This window comes from Alexandromys fortis, unplaced genomic scaffold (assembly GCF_014885135.2).
Source record: "Alexandromys fortis isolate MF-2015 unplaced genomic scaffold, M_Fortis_MF-2015_v1.1 scaffold_19, whole genome shotgun sequence".
In the NCBI taxonomy this organism is placed as follows: Eukaryota; Metazoa; Chordata; class Mammalia; order Rodentia; family Cricetidae; genus Alexandromys; species Alexandromys fortis.
In genome coordinates this window covers 9,652,310-9,671,781 of record NW_026067890.1, presented here as the reverse complement: position 1 = coordinate 9,671,781, position 19,472 = coordinate 9,652,310, and the positions used below count along the sequence as shown (strand labels likewise).

General features: G+C 36.9%; 1 protein-coding gene across 2 annotated transcripts in view; it reads right to left on the bottom strand.

Annotated features, from left to right (window-relative positions):
• Nucleotides 1-19,472, bottom strand: part of Ndst4 (N-deacetylase and N-sulfotransferase 4) — a 227,423-nt gene that overhangs the window by 8,506 nt on the left and 199,445 nt on the right. Inside the window, exons 7-10 of one of the 2 annotated variants that reach the window (XM_050152462.1) lie at nucleotides 15,702-15,798; nucleotides 7,686-7,809; nucleotides 5,654-5,828; nucleotides 95-265 (exon numbers count right to left, since the gene is read on the bottom strand). In XM_050152462.1, coding sequence (XP_050008419.1) covers nucleotides 95-265; nucleotides 5,654-5,828; nucleotides 7,686-7,809; nucleotides 15,702-15,798 — 567 coding nt within the window. The remainder of the gene's footprint in view (nucleotides 1-94; nucleotides 266-5,653; nucleotides 5,829-7,685; nucleotides 7,810-15,701; nucleotides 15,799-19,472) is intronic. The other variant, XM_050152525.1, reaches the window with a different exon arrangement.

Below are 19,472 nucleotides of genomic sequence, written 5' to 3'. Positions count from 1 at the left end.
CGCAGTTCTTATTGTCTCCATTGTAAACTGTTACCTGCATGTCAGTGCAATGCAATCATAACACGGTAAATGAAACCTAATTTCATACCATTACCTGTGAAGTAGCAAAGTAGGTCAGCCATCTTTCGATGTGCACTGCATACCACCCAGGTACCAGACACCTCCTCTGTAACGTTTTTAAATCAGTGGGGGCCCAAGGTCCTGTTGTGATGACTTCATAGAAATTGAACCTCAGGGCAGCTGGATCTTCATGGGATCGTTGGTGCTTTAAAGGAAAAGCAAAGTGTAGGATTAAATTTCTTTAAAAAATTTTTTTGTGTGTATACCTGTGCATTTGAGAAGTGTGCTCTCACAGAATATCAAGCGATATGCGGACATATTTGGTTTTGTTTCTTGTTTGTTTGTTTGTTTTAAAACATGTAGGTCAAAGGCAGAGACAGAATGAACGGATTTCCTACAAGGGTCTGATCATAAATGAAAACAGGTTAGAGATAAAATTTAAGCTTGATAAGCTGGAATTGAGATAGGTGTGGTCTCACACATTGCTTGGCCTACTATGTCTTCCCAGCTCCTTCTCGGGGCTTCTCGGTGTGCCAGATTCTATGAACACAGACACCTCAGATCCTGATTCCTAACCATTTCTTAGATGTCCTATTCAAGTTGAGGATGTTCAAAGTGCTTTTGCTCTCTCTCTGGCTCTTCACCAAATACTATTTCCCTCCTGATTTTCAGTACCAAAGCCTAGGAGTCTTTCCCACAAAACTATCATTTGGCAAAATATCAGAGCCTAACTAAAGAGACAAATTTAATAATGCAGATGTTCAAAAGATATTAGTCTCATCCCTAGAGCAGCAACAAAAGGGGCGATAGTTTGGAATATAAAAAGGATGTGAGGCATAATTATTGTCTTCAAGGAAATGAAACTTGGCATGGAATAACAGATAACAACAAAGTCATACATTTAACTGATATTTAAGAAATTTCTTAATGGTGAGAACCATGCCAACAGAGGAATGATTGAGACTAACAAATGAAGGAAACTTTAAAAATGGTCAAAGCTTTTGAGCCAAATGTTTTTTTTTTTGAGCCAAAAATTTCAATAATCATAGAATAAGCAAACCAACAGGGAAAATAGAAGTGGAAAAGGCAAGGAAAGACAAGGTGCATGAGGTGTATACATATAAATAAACTGGTGTTGTATAAATCTAAAAGTTAATATGGAGAAAAGTCTAACCTAGAGAAAGGATGACAATATATAGGGCCTGGTATAGGGCAATAACTGTTTTTTTATTATTATTTTTAAGTAAGCTTTACATTTAAATTATTCTAGAAAGCAAAGATGATTTAGTTAGGGGTCAGAGATCAAGAAAGGAAAGCAGCTGTCTGATAAGTGAAGCTAATATTTTGCTGTATGCATCAAGTCAAATTCATGCAGATTACGTAATCAGTCTAAACAGCCAAACATGCAGAGATTCCATAATCGGGAAAAAATTGTAAATGTGTGGTGGATGAATATTAATAGAGTACAGCAGGGCTAAAATTCTGTTATAAGCAGTGACAAGAGTGTGCTCAATCTTCTCTTATTGACTTATATAAGTTTAGCGTCAAATTTTCTTTATATCCCTGCAACTAAGATTAGCATAAAAATATGACCGGAAATCCACAAAGGAACATATTTTATGGAAAAAATAGCACTTTGGTTCCTCTGTGAGTTCCATTATCCAAATGTGGGGTAGAAATTACAGTGGCAGGTGACATTCCTGCTGCTTTCTGGCTTACACCTGCTGAGCTGCAGATTTACGGTCCGTACTGGAAGGACGGGTCTAGCTAAGAATTAGGCTACATTATTTCGAAATGTGGAACACATTGGGGCCCTAGCTTCAGCGATACAGGCAATAAAAAGTATTATCAGAAAAAAATAATCCCCTTAAATCTGTGTATCCAAAGAATTTATTTTGAAAGTAGTCACAGATAAGCACTGTGTTATGTAATTCTATTTTATTCAAGTGATTTAATCTATATAGAACATTTTTTTAGTCTATCCTAAATGGATTACATATTCAGCATTCTCACAATACCTGAATTTAAAAATTTTAATTAAAGTTTACATCTCAGTATTTTGATAGCATTGAAAGTTAACTTTATTATAAAAGCCGTTCAAATAAAAAACTTCACACACTCCCAAATTAATCAGACTCAAAGTCTTTACCTCTTAATGGACTTCTATACAGTTAGAATAGGAATTCTGAAGCAATGGGACTTCCTATTGGCTTTTACACTTTCAGTATAGAATATATTTTATGTGCTTATCTACCACCAAAACGGAAAAATCCATGACCGAGTTAGAAATAGAAGAACAATTATCTTTTTATCCTCTTTCATAACTCACACTCCTTGCCGACATTTAGTCTTCCTATATCCTCTAATATTTAGCCATTCTTGTTCACTTTTCTACATGTTATACATTATGTGCTGGCTAGTTCGATGTCAACTTGACACAGGATAGAGTCTTCTGAAAAAAGAGAACCTCAGCTGAAAAATGTCTCCATAAGGTCTGACTGAGGCGCATCTTCTTAGTTAATCATTGTTAGGGGAGGGTTCAGCCCATTGTGAGTGATGCAATCCCTGGGCTGTAATCCTAGGTTCTATCAGAAAAGACTGAGAAGGCCAGTGTAGAGCAGTTCTCTTTGGCCTCTGCATGAGGTTCTGGCCCTGTTTGCATTCCTGATCTTCAGTGATGAACAGTGCTGTGGAAGCAAACATAAGCCAAAATAAATCCTTTCCTCTCCAAGTCGCTATTGGTCATGGTGTTTTATCACAGCATTGGCAACCCTCACTAAGACAAAATTGTATATAAATTACTGCCAGTATTTAAAAGAAATGGATTTATATTACCTTGCCTTATAAGCTATCATTATAAGACAAAATATAAAATCATCTGAAATATAAATGTGAGAGTCGATAAGAATATTCCTCACTATGAGATCACTGTAGATCTTTTTTAAAAGAAAATCCTTTGTAAAATATCTCCCTGCTGATTTCTATTCAATTTTGATTGTTTTTAGGCTACTTTACTTTTTCCTTGTTTTACAAAAATCAAAGTGTAATAATGCTTGTATATAACTAATTTTAATATTCCTATAGCTTTTAGTTAAAATATGTTTTATTCTTTCAAAATATTACACATATATACACCATACCTTGCTCTTTTCCACCTCTTACCTCCCAACATACATTCTCCTTTGACTTTTTCCTTCCAATTCCATGTCTTCTTTTATATTCATTATCTTTTTAATCCACTGAGTGCAGTTAGTGTTGCACATATGCACGTGAGTGCCGGACTCATCCTCTGGAGCATAGTCAACCTACCAGTGGCTGCATTCCTAAAGAGAAATGACGCTCCCTTCCCTGGAAGCCATCAACTGTCAATAGCGTCTCAGCTAGGAGTGGAGCTTTCGAAGGCCCTCCCCAGTCTATGCTGAAATCATCGCTGCCTTCATCTGTGCAGGTCTTATGCAGGTAGCCACATCTAATGTGACCTCGTGTGCGCAATAGCTGCGCCCCTTCCAAAAGATGACATTTTGCAGTATTCTTTGTGTTTTCTTTCGAATTATCTTATCCAGCTTTATGCTTTCAAAATATATTTCTATTTCTTAAAGAATTTACCACAAATGTCTCATCCGGCATTTATAATCAATTACAAAATTGATTATCCATTTGTTTTTCTACTGTGTCTTTAATCTTTTCTCTTTGGAATCTTTTTGCCTTAATTCATGTGACCACCACCATGGAGTTTTTTTTTTTTTTTTCTCTAAGGCTAATTCTTCTCCTATGTAATAACCATATGTTTTAATTTTTTTCATCAGAGTTATATCTGTGGGTCTTTAGCAAGTGGCTACCATGATGCTTTTTTTTCTACACTTTTGAATTGACCAAAGCCACATAGTTCGCTTCTTTTAACCCGATTGTTAAGGGCCACACTTTCTGCCACATCTATTAGCTCAATTAAAGTGATTCAGACCTATTTTGTGTACTTGTCTAATTTCTTAGTAACTCCAGCACTGTAGTCACAACTTGTACTTGGCAGCATTGTCTTCTCTTGCCCTTGGAGTCTTTATGTTCACAATGGTTCCTTCAATTCATCTTTCTGAGTATTTTTCACCAGTAAACTCTGTCTGATGTGATTTCATTATTTCTGTTTCCCAAGCTGCATGGCTCTGACTCATCAATTCCTGTCTCTAGTTTGGAATTTCCTTTCACAGTTTGTATGACTGACTCTATTATACATATATTGTAGGCATCTACACATTATGATCATTTCTATAACTCAAACATTCTCACTGTCATCCTCACCTGGTTTCTAGCACCCACAAGCTTCTGTTTCCTTCTCCTGCACTTCTTGCATGTCAATGTAGGCTCATCATCCAGCTGCCCAATGTGACAGAAACTTTATTTATTCTTGAAACTTCTTCATTAAGCTCTGCTGATTTTTATCTCTATGTGCATACTATTTTATATTCTCTTCAGTGTCTACTATATAGCTTTAGCTACTCTCTATTTCTTTTTTCTATCTCTTTGCCCTCTGCTTAAGCCTAAATCAAGGCCCCCCAAAAAATGGACTTGGGGAATTTCCAAATGTTACCACATCATTCTCTGATTTTCGCTAAATCTTGTCACTTTCTTAACAAGGCATGACTTTAATTTGTATTTTATGACCTCCAAGTTGGCCATTTTTACATAAACTGTTGAGTGCTTATATTTAATGTATAGGTTTCTGTTTCTTTTACTTACTTGGTACTGATACTAGTATTTAGTCTTTTAACAAGTTGGAGATCATGTGTAAATTAAAGCACAAAGTAATTAAAGATAGACTCCTTAGATACTGACAATTAGTTTAAATACATTTTGACAGACCAATGTTTTAAATATTTGTATGATTTAGGAAATATATCAAGGCTTTTATTTGTTTATTTTTGTTTGTTTGGCTGTTTGTTGAGAAAGGGTTTCTTTATAGGCTCTCCTACAGCTAGCTAACTAGACTGGCTACACCAGACTGGCTTTGAACTCACAGAGATTCACCTGCTTCTGTCTCCTAAGTGCTGATATTGAAGATGTATGCCACCACTATAAAACTACTTATTGCAGTTTTGTGATTTTGCTGTTTGAAATTCATTTACCAATTCTGTATGAGTTAAATATTTAGCTCTTTATAGTTGACTGAAGGGATACATAGATGGATAGGATGGATAGATAGATAGATAGATAGATAGATAGATAGATAGATAGATAGATAGATGGATGGATGGATGGATGGATGGATGGATGGATGGATGGATGGATAGATAGATAGATAGATAGATAGATAGATAGATAGATAGATAGATAGATAGATAGATAGATAGATCGACAGACAGGCACAATTTCTGGTTTAGGTTTATAGATGGATAGATGGATAGATGGATGGATGGATGCATAGATAATAGATAGATAGATAGATAGATAGATAGATAGATAGATAGATAGACAAACAGGCACAATATCTGGTTTAGGCTTAGATGTTTTTACATTTGACCCTTTAGTATATTTGGGTTTTATTTAATGATAAAATCAACTACACCTGAAATTTCTCCGCACCATTTTTCTTCATTCATACCTGGTACCAAGAATATGCCCTGTCCGAGGGGTCAATGAGAATAGTAATGATCTTGGCTTTGGGAACAAGAGATGCAGCTCTCTTGGGAGCCTCTTCTGAGTGGAAGTAGTTAGCACTCTTTTCAAATAGAAAATCATTGGTAATGTTGGAAGGTGTAGGAAAAAAGTCCATATACCTGCAGGTAAGAAGAGATGATTAATTAATCTGGGCAGTATTTTTATTAATATTATTTGCCATCCTCTGAATAGGAGGAATTTGTACAGGTCTTACATTTGTTTGCATCAAGTTCAAATTAGTGTGCTATAAAATCACTCAGTCACCATGCTGTGTACTTCTGATGTGAAAGCAACCCAGAATCTTATGTACTTATTACTTATTTAAGGCAAAGGAAACAGCAAGCTAGATTAAGTGAGTTCGTAATGAATGATGGCATAATATGGTGGATTTGAGCTGGTATTCTCTGCTGTCACAAACCAAATCTAAAATTACAGATTATGCCTGTAAAATGCAATATTGTTCCATCTTGCCTGACTGATATTTTCAACTGTAAATGTGTGTTTGCAAATTGGAATGCTAAGGTTCTTAAAGTTAAATAAAAGTTCACAAGACAGAAAGACATGTAAGTCAAAACACCTATAAAAATCCAAACAGATTAAGGCATAGCTGTTTCCTTTTTAACTTCTACAAAATTTGGTAATATATGCAGTAATATCAGCACATTGTAATTTATCTAGAGTAATGAGGGGGCTATTTTCCATCAGTTGATCCTGCTATGCCTCCATGGGTTCACTCCTCCATATGCTGTCAGAACGCTCCTCTGTGTGTAGATTATGGAATCAATATGTTCTGAGGATAATTCAGTACAAGACTTTAATTATGTGTGTAACCCTCTTTACAGCTCATCACTTCTCTCACCCTCAAATGCTCTAGAAAAAAATAATGAGAGCAATTAAGAATCCATAGAAGACACTTATTTTCCTCTTTGACATTTGTTATTATGTTTCCCAAATGAAGAGTCCTGAAGACGCTCATCTGTATTCTTGCTTAAAAATTTGTGTTCCATTGGAGCTCAGAGAAAGAGAAAATTGCTTTTCTTCCTTTAATAATTTGCACGTAGTTCTAAAATGTAAAAGGAATTAGGGTAGTAACATCACTGATACAGAATAAACACAGTTTCACTCAGGTTGCGAAGTGAGATCTGCCCACTGGCATTGCCCTTGTTGGACCTTAATTCTAGAAGTGGCATGTGTTATGGAAACACACAACTTTAAATGTTAAAAATTGTGCACTGAACGGAATTTTCCCCAAATCAAATTTGCTTTAAATTCCTAGTGAACGTAAGTACAGGAAGATCAAATCCAAGATCATAATTTTTTTTGAAAGTTAGGATACAGCCAGACATTTATTTTAACACACTGAATGCTATCTCCAATATTAAATTTATTCTATTTTAGATTATGGAAAGTATTGTTCTGTTAAGTGTTTTCTGTCATTTATCAAGTACTAATTAATGTTTCTTTTGTTTCTGAGTGTAATTGATATGGTTTAGGATGAGCTCTATTATAGTTTGCATGACAAATATCGCCTACACTGAAATACAGCATACACTGCTCATGTAGTTAATAAAGACACATGTCCCAGAGTACAAAATAAAGCAACCTCAGGCATCACTGGGGAGACAAATTATGTGTTTAATAAAATAAATGGAGAAACTGTACAACAAGAGTATACTTAAAGAGAATTTTAAATATTCTTATGAATAATTCTGATGAAAAATACCCTGCACTGTTCCTTATTCAATCATATTAACTTACCAGAAAAATATTATCATTATTGCACTGTCCAAATCAAATTATAAGCAACACTGATTAAACATATCATCATTATAAATTAATTTCTAATTCACTGTGGTAGAATTGAGCATAACAAATTTATTCTGTAATTATGCAGATGCCATGCACACATCTGTAATTGCTCTGCAATGATGGAGCATGTGTTAATAATGGAGTTCATTTTTTGTTGTTATTCTTACCACTCAATCCCCTTGTGATAGTTGTTGCCATTAAAAAACTGAACTTCTTCAAAGGTTTTTGGGCTAGGGAGATTGCTGATGATGGAAGGATGCATAAGAAGAAATAAATAAAGTGCAGTTGTTCCTATTACAAAGAAAAGAAGATGCGTGTTATATGGTAGTAAAAGAAAAGATTAGAACATCAATGTCATATTTTAACCAAACATAAAATCCAGCAGAACATTTCTTTCCAATGTTTCCTTATCACTAAATAAATGTACTTCATTTTAATAACAATCCAAATGTATCTATGTGATCCAATTAATCTAAGTGTCTGATTTAATGTTGCTACATAGCCAAAGTAAAGTCAATGAGAAATTCAACCAAGGTAGAAATTCAGAAATCTGTGTTTCAATTTCCCTTTGGAGTAAAGAGTCACAGGAACAGAGAGAATCTATGTTTTTTGGCACCTAAACCTGGTGAGTCATTATTGATATTTAATTTCATTCAAGTAGATAAAAATACTTGATAGATATTAATATGTTATTCATTATATGCCACAAAAATGTTTGGTCATAATTCTTGATCAGAAAAGCACATGTGTTGCCATCAATAAACTTGAAGTTCACATGTGTACTTGGCTCTAGGACATAGATAATAAAAGCCTTGAACAGAGGCTTGAGAAGCAAAAAACACTAACAACAGATTTAAAGGAGCCATCACTTAGCATGGAGGTGGTAATAAACACACAGCATTTTAAACTTATTAAGTTTGGTAGGTTAAATCAAACAAGGAACAAAACATTCCTTAAAATGACATAATATTTAAGCAATGATAAATATTGTTGCAGGTTTTAGTTTCCTGAATCTTTTTTATAAATACCCTTTAATTAATTAATTAATTATTCTTTTGAAAAAATAAAATGATAGGAAAAACATTCTGCCCATTGAGCTATTAGTTAAAGACCCTAACCCCCGTGTCATATATCCTATGCAGGAAGTCTCAGCCAAGACAGCTCTTCCTTGACAAGTGTTCTAAGGCAACCCACACACTGTACTGGTTAGGTTTATTTTTGGTTTGTTTTTAAGAAAACTTAAATTAAAAAAAAAAAAACGAAAACGAAAGTTAGATCCATGTTAGAGACATCTGGAAAGTGGGAACTTCAACTGAGAGAATAGTTCTGTCAGGGTGGGCTTGCAGGCTAGATTAAGGAAAATTATTAAATAATGTTTGATGTGGGAGGGCCCAGCTACCACTGGGGAGGTGGTCTTGGGAAGTAATGCTTAAGAAATAGATAAATGTGAGCTTGGAAGCAAGCTAGTAAGCAGCATCCATTCGTTGGTTTCTTCTTCAGGTCTTGACTCCAGGTTTCTGCTTTGAGTTCCTGCCTTTACTTCCCTCAGTGCTAGACTGTGATCTGGGCATGTAAGAAATAAACCATTTTCTTGCAAGTTTCTTTGGGTCATGCTGTTTATCACAGGACTAGAAAGGAAACTAGAACACATGGGCCTTGGAAAACTAGTGCCTGGGCAAGTTGGACTTGGGTGAAGTTTTCTTTCTTCCTTCCTTCCTCCCTCCCTTCCTCCTCTCTCTCTCTCTCTCTCTCTCTCTCTCTCTCTCTCTCTCTCTCTCTCTCTTTCTTTCTTTCTTTCTTTCCTTCCTTCCTTCTTTCGTTCCTTCTTTCTTTCCTTCCTTCCTTTGTCCCTCCCTCCCTCCCTCCACTATCGTCCCTCTCTTCCTCCCTCCTTTTTCTCCTTCCATCTCTTTCTTTTTGAGACTAGATTTTAAGTACTGGGGTTATACTTGTGTAAATGCAGGGATTTGTTAACTTTAGAAGCACCTGCTTTTTCTGAAGTTATTCTCGTTTAGGAAGCACTTACAAACTAATTTGCCCAAGAGCCCCCAATTTGTGTAATGCAGTGCTTGTGATTAATTCCTCCACAAGGCTTGTAGTTGGTACTGGAAGCCATACACATACATATATTAGTGAGATTAAAATCGGACCACAAGTGAGACTTATTTCTTTTTATGTGACGGAAGCAAGTTACATCTCAGTACTAGGTTAGGTGGGGAAGCTGTTTCTTCTATGTATCACTTTTTATGTTGCAACACAAAGGCCCAAAAAGGATTTTTACCTTTTAACAATACTATTTTTTATTGCAATGTGCTTTGGGACAATGGTCTTGTGCACTTTAAAGATTTGTCACTTGTACTGGTTTAATAAAGTGCTGATTGGCCAGTAGCCAGGCAGGAAGTATAGGTGGGGCAACCACAACAGGAGAATTCTGGGAAGAGGAAAGGCTCAGTCTGCAGTCATCACCCAGACATAGAGGAAGCAAAAGAAGAATTCCTCACTGATAAAAGCCACGGGGCTAATACAGACAAGAATTATGGGCTAATTGAAGATGTTAAGAATTAATAAGAAGCCTGAGCTAATAGACCAACCAGTTTATAATTAATGTAGACCTCTGTGTTTCTAAACCTCTGTCAACGGCAATATTTTTAGTTTTTTGAGGATTTTGTACAATGTATTTTTATCTTATTCATCACCCCTCTCCTCTTTCATGCCTCCCAGATTTATCTATCTTCCCTTATCACCCAACTTTATATACTCGTTTTTTAGGCCATCAAATCCAGTTTGTGCTGCCTATGTGCTCCTGGGTATATGGACTTCCACACCCTCTTATCTCTGAGTATTGTGAGAAGAGGGTGTAGAAGAGGATTTGGTATAAATGCCTCATTGAGGCCTGCACACTCCACAGTCCTCATGTTATACTCCTTAAAAAGTTGAAGGTCTGTATGCTCATTTGCATACAGAAAATAAAAAGCTTCTTACTCTATGAGTATAATAATAAGTCACTAGTAGATAATGTAGTACTATTCTCATTTGGCAAAGAAATAGTAGTGATTTCTTCTGTAAGTCCCATGGCCTTTTAGGCAACAGATTCATAATACAGAGAATGATGCTAGGTGTGGGTTTAATCTCAAGGAGAAGCTCTTACTTTTTATCAGAAAGTAACTTCTTGCTCCCAGGATGTTTATGCTACTACCGAATCCAGTGTGGACGTGTGCCTTGCCAGGCTAGTTGTTAGTACTCAGAATGCAGAGCTGGATAAGAGTGATGATTTTGTTTCTCCCCCAGTAGCATCCATAGTAGTATTCCGAATTGTGAAATCTAACCAGAATGGATGAAGCTTACAGGCCAGTACCAGCTTGATTGCTCCATGTTCTGTGATTTAAGCATGTGGCATCTTTAGCAATAGAGTTTTGTCATCAAGTTCTATAAGGTGATAAAGAATATTTTCAATGACTTGAAATGTTTGGTTAGTGAGATCTTACTTTCCAATGCTTTCAAAAATGGTATCTCTTTGCAATTTCTTTTTAAATAAAATTTTATTAAATAGAATCCTCTGCTATTTATTTTGGTGAATTTGACTAATTTTTTTTTAAAAAAATTGTATTTCACTTAAAAGCATCAACTCTTCATTTCATTGGGTCTTTGGAATTTTTTATTTCTATTTTTATTGATTTTTAGCCTGGAACTAGCTCTGTAGACCAGGCTGGTCTCGAACTCACAGAGATCCACCTGCCTCTGCCTCCCGAGTGCTGGGATTAAAGGCGTGTGCCACCATCGCCCGGCTCTCAGTTTATTTCTTACTTGAAACAGTACAGCTAATATTCATGAGGATATTGGTTGGTTTCTATGAGTTTATGTTTCTATCATTTATATTGCTGTTAATACCTAATTTTATTCCAGTGTGGTAAGATAGAATACATGTTGCTATTTCAGTTTTCCTGCATGTGTTAGTATTTGTTTAATGTCCTAAAATGTGTTCAATTTTGGAGAAAGTTTGATGAGTTGCTGAAAAGAATGTGTATTCTTTAGTGTTTAGGTGAAATATTCTGTAGATATCTGTGAGGTCCACTTGAATTATGATGTCAACTCAAAGAGGTTTTTACTGTCAGGTGAAACTTGTTCCAAGCGCCTAGGTTAAGCTTTTGAAGACAAGAAAGTTGTATTTTATAAACAGAAGACATAGGATAAAGAAATGCCAGAAAAAGCAGAGAAAATCAATAGCACTGCTATGTAGTCACACTTTCTTAAATCTTTCTCAATATTTGAAAATTTAAAATAAACCTTTAAAACCACAAAGTCTACAATGACCTATTTCTAGTCCTATAGATCACAACTATCAACCCAGACTATTATACCCAGCAAAACTATCCATTAAAATTAAAAGAGAAATAAGTGAGAGCCAGAAAAAGAAATTTGTGACTACTATGTTGACTCTAAAGATGACACTAGAAAGAATGTGTCAATCTGATAGGTGAAGCACACCTAAGAAGTAACAGTCTACAAAGGTAATGTGGAATGGTTGTTGGTCTCAAAGACAGGAAAAGGATGTTACTAGGCCTCTAGTATAGAAGTTATAGCATGGTGGCTGGAGAGTCTCTAGTAGAAAACAAGCTTGAAGCTGGGTCTCCACACCAATTGAGCAGACTCCCCAGCTCAGCTGTCTTTCATTGCCTAGTTGTTTTCATGAAGACTAGTGTTGACTGACAGAGTAACACCCACCCACCCCACACGCACTCCACAAAGAAAAACAAACAGACAAACAAAAAAAAAAATAAAGATAAAATTCTGGGCTTCCAATTCTAGACACCAGTATCTAGAAAGGGTTCAGGTAGTTACCCAAGAGGATATTAGTGAGGTTTGTAAAACTCAAAGTTTAGCTACCACAACACTAGCTCCCCAGTTCAGAGTTAGTGACTTTGAAAGCCCACTATTTGATTATTCGGTTATCAGAAGGTGACTAAAATGGTCCAAAAAATGTCTGGCAGCAGATTCTTTGAAAATTACAAAAATGGTGGAAATAGTGGAAAGCAACTGGAGAGAAGATAACCTGAGAAGAGAAAGCTGCAAAGAGCCAAATCACTGAAACAGTGAGGCTTGCTGCCTTTGAAGTTCCAGAGTGGTTCAAACATCCTGACCTAAGAAACTGGCCTATGGCTACAGAGTGCATGGCTCCTGACTTTAAAGGGTCACCTCTTCTTCAGACCTGAGCAACTACAGTTTCGAGGTGTAAAATCTTGCAGGTCTGAGTTTCCATTGCTGAGTGTCTAGAACTGTAGTTTCAGAGGTGTGCAGGGGTGGAGCACAGGATCTTACATCTGCTGACCCTGGGAAAAATACCCCTTATTTCCATTCTAGTGGAGTGAAAGGGCCCAAGACAGCTGGGTTTTTGGGTTTTTTTTTTTTTTTTTGACAGAATTCAAATGGAAAACAATCCTCAGGCAAATCTAAAACCTATTTGAATGTTAATTATTTAAGAAATAATCACCAACATAAATCTGTAAAGGAGAAAGAGGAAGGTGGTTAAGAGGTGAAACAGCCTGCTAAGAAGCTGACTGCCCGCCAGAAGAAACCCCTCAAATGCAGTAAAAATTGCAGTCAGTAAAGCTATGAGAGGGGTCTCAGAGAATGAACCTGATTTGCTCCTGAGAACAACAGATCACAAAGGAGAAAATGTGAGAAGGGGCACACATTCCAGAGAAAAGTGTTAGACTCGGGATGGAGGGGGAGATAAAACACAGAGGACTGTTGAACTGTGTTTTCAGACTTACAAATTACATGATGATGGGGATTAAGAGAAAGGAGGGGTGCAAGAGATTTGAGGAGTTCCTAATAAGACAAGAAAACTGAGAAAATTGATAGCTTAATATCTGTTAGGGGTTGAACATGGTTGGATCAGGGCACAGATAAAGGAATGCTTTACAGTTACTGCTGAATATCCAATAATGGATATTTTATGACCTCACTTAGAATAAAGATTTTTTTTAAACCATTCATTGGCTGTGAAATTGCACCCAGATATATCCTTGTGATCTGCACCCTATATCAGGCTCCAGAAGATGTGAAGTGACCCCTGGGTAAGAAAGAGAAAATGCACTCTACCGTGGCTTGATGCTCTTAAAATCAGTCATTAATTCTATGTCTGCTGCCACAAAATGTTCATATTTTTATTGTCTCCTTTTATCATTCTTGTCAGCCACTTGTTGTGAAATCCCTTTGATGCAATTTGTGGAGCTGGAGGAAAGGGTTTTTGTCTTAGTATTACTCAAGAAAATCTATTTTTACACAAGCAACCCTTTACTTTTAATGTGCTGGACTAAGCCAGGCAAATTATGAGAAATTAATACTGAATAAATGGCACTTCAAAGTGTGATGCTGTGAAACATACTCTTTCAACTGGTAACATTGTTTCCAAGTGTGAGGGTGCAGAACTATCTTAGTTGCAACTGGAGAGGTGATATGAGCTGCCTTAACTCCCAGGCTCCTCTGTTGTCGGCCCCTTGACATTACCAGGCTGATCACAGTATAGGATCCCATCTAGGATTTGGTAGTGTGAAAATGGGATCTCATTTCCTTCTAGTTTCACAATAACTTTAAAAAGAGGGGTTCCAGGCTCATTTTTATACTTCATATTTATGGTAAGAAGTGATTGTATCATGTTTAGGTTGCTGAAATTTAAGTGTCCCCAAGCGTGGGTAATTAAAAGGTACATGAGATTTCCCTACAGGAGATTTGCAATCTCTTGACAGCAGTGGACATCTTGCTAATACCTGTGGTTGAATTTTTCAAATCATTAGAACCATTTTCAAATTTAATAATATATTCACTCCATATGAATATTGAAGTGTAATTACTCTGTTTTAATTCCTTATTTCATTTGAGAAAGTTAAAAAAATATCAGCAACAACAACAAAAAACAGCTAGAAGCTTTATCATTGTCACATTGATAGGCCACATATTAAAATCTAATGGTATAACATATTGGTTTGATAAATACAAATAATAAGGAGGAAAAAAGATTTATAGTTAATAACCTGTGGTTTTCTAGCATAACTAAACAGCAATAATATTCACTGACAAATGATAGAGGGTCTGTCTTTAAATGAAATTTTTAACAAAATTTTACAACACAGGGATGTTTTATTTCTTTGCTATTTATTCTCAAGTTGTCAGCGCTGTAGGGAGTTGGCAGGAAATTAATGCACCTTTTAAACAACAAAAACATGATCTATTTGAAAATATGTGTTGTCTTTCTTTCCATCCTGCATGTGTTAATTTGCTGTTGTAGGACAATGTATATTCCTAGGGGAAGAAAATATTTCAACAACCAATATCTAGTCATATAGAAATTTTGCCCACAACCTTTAAAAGGATATACCTGCATGGATTACAAATGTCTTCATCGCAGTTTATTTATTGTGGCTGTTTGTTTTGCGTTATTGTTCGGGCCCTCCCCTGATGAGGGTGCTTCAAGTCCAAGTAGTGAACTCAAGAAGCAGCAACTCAATAAAAACTTTAATTAATCAGGATATAAGCAAAGTATATAAAACTGTCACACACTGAGGAAAGTATAAAATATTCTAATTGAAAGTGTCATCTCTTTGGCATAATACTTTCATTCTCTTTTACTGCATCCTTACACAGTTGCCCTTGAGTACACAAGAAAATATCAAGGGAGAAGAGCCCGGGGAGATTGGGGCATAGCAGAAAACAAGCCTACAGCACATTAATACTTAATGATCGTTTTTAACAACACGCATATAAAGTAATTTGTGAGCAATAGCAGCCACAGTTCTGAACAGGAATCAATGTGATGCTGATGTACAGTGTAGCACTGCCTGAATCTGCATCATGAGTCATCTTTTCATGACTTAACTCTGGGATGAATTAGGCAAAACCATAAAAAGTAAAAGCCAAGAAAACGCCGACACCTAACCTAAAAAAAAAAAAAAAAAAACTTCGATATGTATGTTAAACAAATTTAAACTCCACGACTAAAGCATCCAGAGTTAAAGTCTAATAAATGGCAACAGCAGGATCTTTGGGGGGCTTGTAGGATAAAAGATCTACCACAAGGAGGTACAGTAGTCCAACAATGAACTTGGTGGGTCACAAAGTCCCATACTGTGATGCCACAAATACTTCATAATGACAAGGCAAAAAACATCACTGCTTGGCCTTACCTGTTTTCTGAGGCCCAATTACAAGGAATTTTGGTAAGTGATCACAAGTTTTCTCCCTGGACCAGATGTCTTTGTGTCGTTTATCGTCGCATGGGTTCTGCAAGAGAGAATAACACGTCTTACTGAATCCTGAACCCTGGTTGCTATGACTTAACAATGCTTCAAGTAAGACAGGATGAGATTCTCGCCTGATCTCCTACAGCTGGGTATTACATCCCGTTCTGATTCTTTGATTCTCAGTTCCTTTCCTTGAGCAGTGATTAGCTGGGTTTCCTACCCAAGGAGACATAAACCATGGCCTCAAATGAGTCCTGCTGTAATGTTCGTGTGATTTATGGCAGATAATAATGTAGACTCTGTTCTGTCTGTGGTTTGTGTTTTATCTGTGTCTGTGCATCAAGGATTCTTTAACTTGACTGAGCCTCACTTGACTCTAGTTTCACAAATTCTTCTTTTCTTTCCTGTTTTGTTTTGTTTGGTTTAGTTTTCAGCACTGAAACATCTATATATTAGGGGCCGGGTACTTTATTTTCAACACAGGATGTCTTTCTTTGGGAAATGTTTCTGAAGGTATTACCCATTAGAGGAGTTGTTTAGAATTATGATACTTTCTATCACATTGACAAATATAGGTTAAAAAATCAATTTCCCATATTGCATTCTTTTCTAGGAGAGAGTATATGTTTATCCAATTGACAATGCTAGATCTGTCAAGAAATGTTTACACAAATGAGCCTCCATTTTTCAAACAGAAAACAGGCTGAAATTTTTATTTCAACACTTATTAATTTGTTTAATCTCACCAATTTAAATTTTCATTTCAAAAAATAAGAGGGTGAAGCACTAAATGACCTACCAAGTACTTAGGATTATAAATACATGTCGCTATGGTTTTAAATATATTTTTAGCTTTTATAATTCATTTGGTAAAATTGTTTTCTTCAAGTTACATTTTGGCATATTTTTCAAAATGTGTCGAGTTTTTTTCTCATATTATTCAGAGGTCGCACAAATCTTCTCCTTGGCCCGTCGACATGATATTCTTTGCACCAGCTGGAAAGCAAGAGGACACTCTGGCTGCCTGGCTCTGAGAAAGGCACTTGAGAGGAGGAAAACTTGAATAGCCACATAGATATAAATATAGATATAGATATAGGTATAGGTATAGGTATAGGTATAGGTATAGGTATAGGTATAGGTATAGGTATAGATATAGATATAGATATATGTGTGTGTGTGATTTCAAGTACTTCAGTGACAAAAGCAGAGTTGTAAAGATTATGGGTTCAAGACTAGCTAAGACACTGTCTCAAAGCCAGTCCAAACCTGAGTAGAGACATGATGGAGGTCAAGAATGCAAAGTTCAAGTTTTAAGAGGTGCAGACATGTGAGTAATTCTGGAACATTCTGCTTGCGGCCGAAGTGAATTTTGCCCTTTCAACCCTTACTGCTAAAATGAAAGCAGAATGCTTGATCAGTATCCTTTGGGGTTTAGAGGCAGCAATATTTGTAGAAATCTTTGAATGTGGCTGTAGAGCAAAGAAGGGATTTCAGCCATGCATCCTACAAGACTTGAGACACTGTGGCTTCCATTGTCTTACAATGTCTGGCAAGCCATTGAAATGAAACCCAGTGCACGTTACACAGCCTGAGTGCTTATAGCACAGTCTATCCTTTGTAGTAGATAACTCAAACAATTTATGACATGTGGCCACGCTTTGGAAGAAATAAATTTTTTTCCAGCTGATAATGTAATGATACAATAATTTTCCTCCTCATAAGCTTGTATTTGTGTCCCGCAAATCAGAATTCTAGATATATCCAGGAACACTTTTTTTTTAAGATGGAAGTATACATTGGGATTGGTCTTTGTCAGATCCAAGTACCTCTGACTAGCAAGTATCCCATGCTCCCTCTGTCACCGGCATTTTTCCATAGATGCCTCCCAAGTTGCTCATTTTTGACTTTCATGATAGGATTTCTATAATCAGGTGTGGTTTGTGGGAGGGTTGACACATATTTTGACAGCACCCTAAAATGGACTTTCGTTACAGCATAGTTCTATATGAAATGGTTCCTACAATTACTACTCAACAGAACCTTTAAATGGGCAGAATTTGGAGTAATATAACAAATTTTCAGGAGACCTGGAGGTCTTTACACTTGGAGGTATGTTTGAACCAATCATTATAAGTAAAATAGCCACTGTATTTTGAGAAAGGGACACTCAAATCCTTTAGGTCACTGGTTGCTCCATACTTAGCTAACTGCAAAATGTAAGGGACAGCAATCATGATAGGAGAAGCATTGGATATCAGTTAGAACATTGTCTACTAGTGTTTTTGCCTCACAGATTGAACTATCTTTATTTGCTCTGGCACTGCCTTTTTCTGACAGCATGCTTGGAGAAATTCATGAAAGAGGAGCCAGTGGTGCAGAACATAGATATTGCTACAGCATGGTCCTGAGACAGTACCGGAGCCTCCAGGAAAGACTTCTAGTAATGAAAGAGGGAGCCCAAAATGAGGAGGTCCAGAATAGAAGACAAGGAGGGAAGAGAATGTATTGACGGTAACGTTGGCACCAGATGTAGCAACTGGATTTCAGATCCTCACAGCAAACGTCTTCTGGGTTTCCCTAGGAAGTAGGTTGTTGGAAATCTTGTGAAAGTTGCCTGCTTGTAGTGAACCAGTAGAAGAGACGAGAACGTGACAGGACACGTGGTATTTCCCGTGGAGGATGCTTTTCTGCCTGCTGGAAGTGGCAGCCATGCTGCTTCACACTGCTTCTCCAGGCAACAGGACCTCCCAGACCTTCAGCTGTAAATGCAGGCCGGAAGGGCAGATTGGAAATTGCCCTTAGCTGGGCAGTCTGACTGCGGGGCACACTATGCATCTCCCTCCTGCTCTCCACCGATGGCCCGTATCCAATGCCTAATATGAGGGTACAAATGCACCCGCTCCTCTCAGAAGACACAGTTTTCTGTATGAGTAGTCTTCCGTGAGGGCAAGGCGGGGCTAGATTTTGCTGAGGTCACATTCTCACTTAGAACTTTCCCTTTTGTCTGTCCATAATTTCCCTTATGGATTTCCCCCCAAAATGTTGCCTCTGTAAAATCCCTCTAAAGAATACTATTTAAGGCAGGGGCCATTCACACCTCATACAGTTTGAAGCTGCACACATTCTAAATGAACTTTACCTTCTGACCTCCTATTGATACTACCATGAGACATAAATATGCAAATACTAGTTTTTTCCTCTTTTTTATTTGAAAATTTCATATATTCATATTATGTGCCTTGATCAAATTAATTCCTATGTCCCGCCTTATAGTTCCTCAACACCTCTTTTCTTTCCCAACTTTACGTGCTGTGTTTTCAAAATCCACTGAGTTCATGTAGTGCTGCCTGTAGCTGCCTGGATTTAGGACCATCTACTGGGGTATATGTCGCCTCTCATAGCCTGGATCCCTGAAGAAGAAAAACTCTCTCCCCTAGTAGTTATCCATTCCTATCACTCCTATGCTAGTGTTTTTCTGGCATGATCTTGAACAGGCCTTGTAGATACGCACTGTGATAAAAGATAGGTCCATAAGAACTGGCTTGCGCACTATGAACTCATACCTGCAACTGCCTGTTGGATCCAGAGAGCAGTTTGGTGCTGGTCACCCACTACTTCTGACTTTTACAAATTTTCTCCATGCTCTTACTCTGTTTCTGAGTCTTGGGAGGGGAAATGATATATAGATGGCGCATTTTTGGTGAAATACCA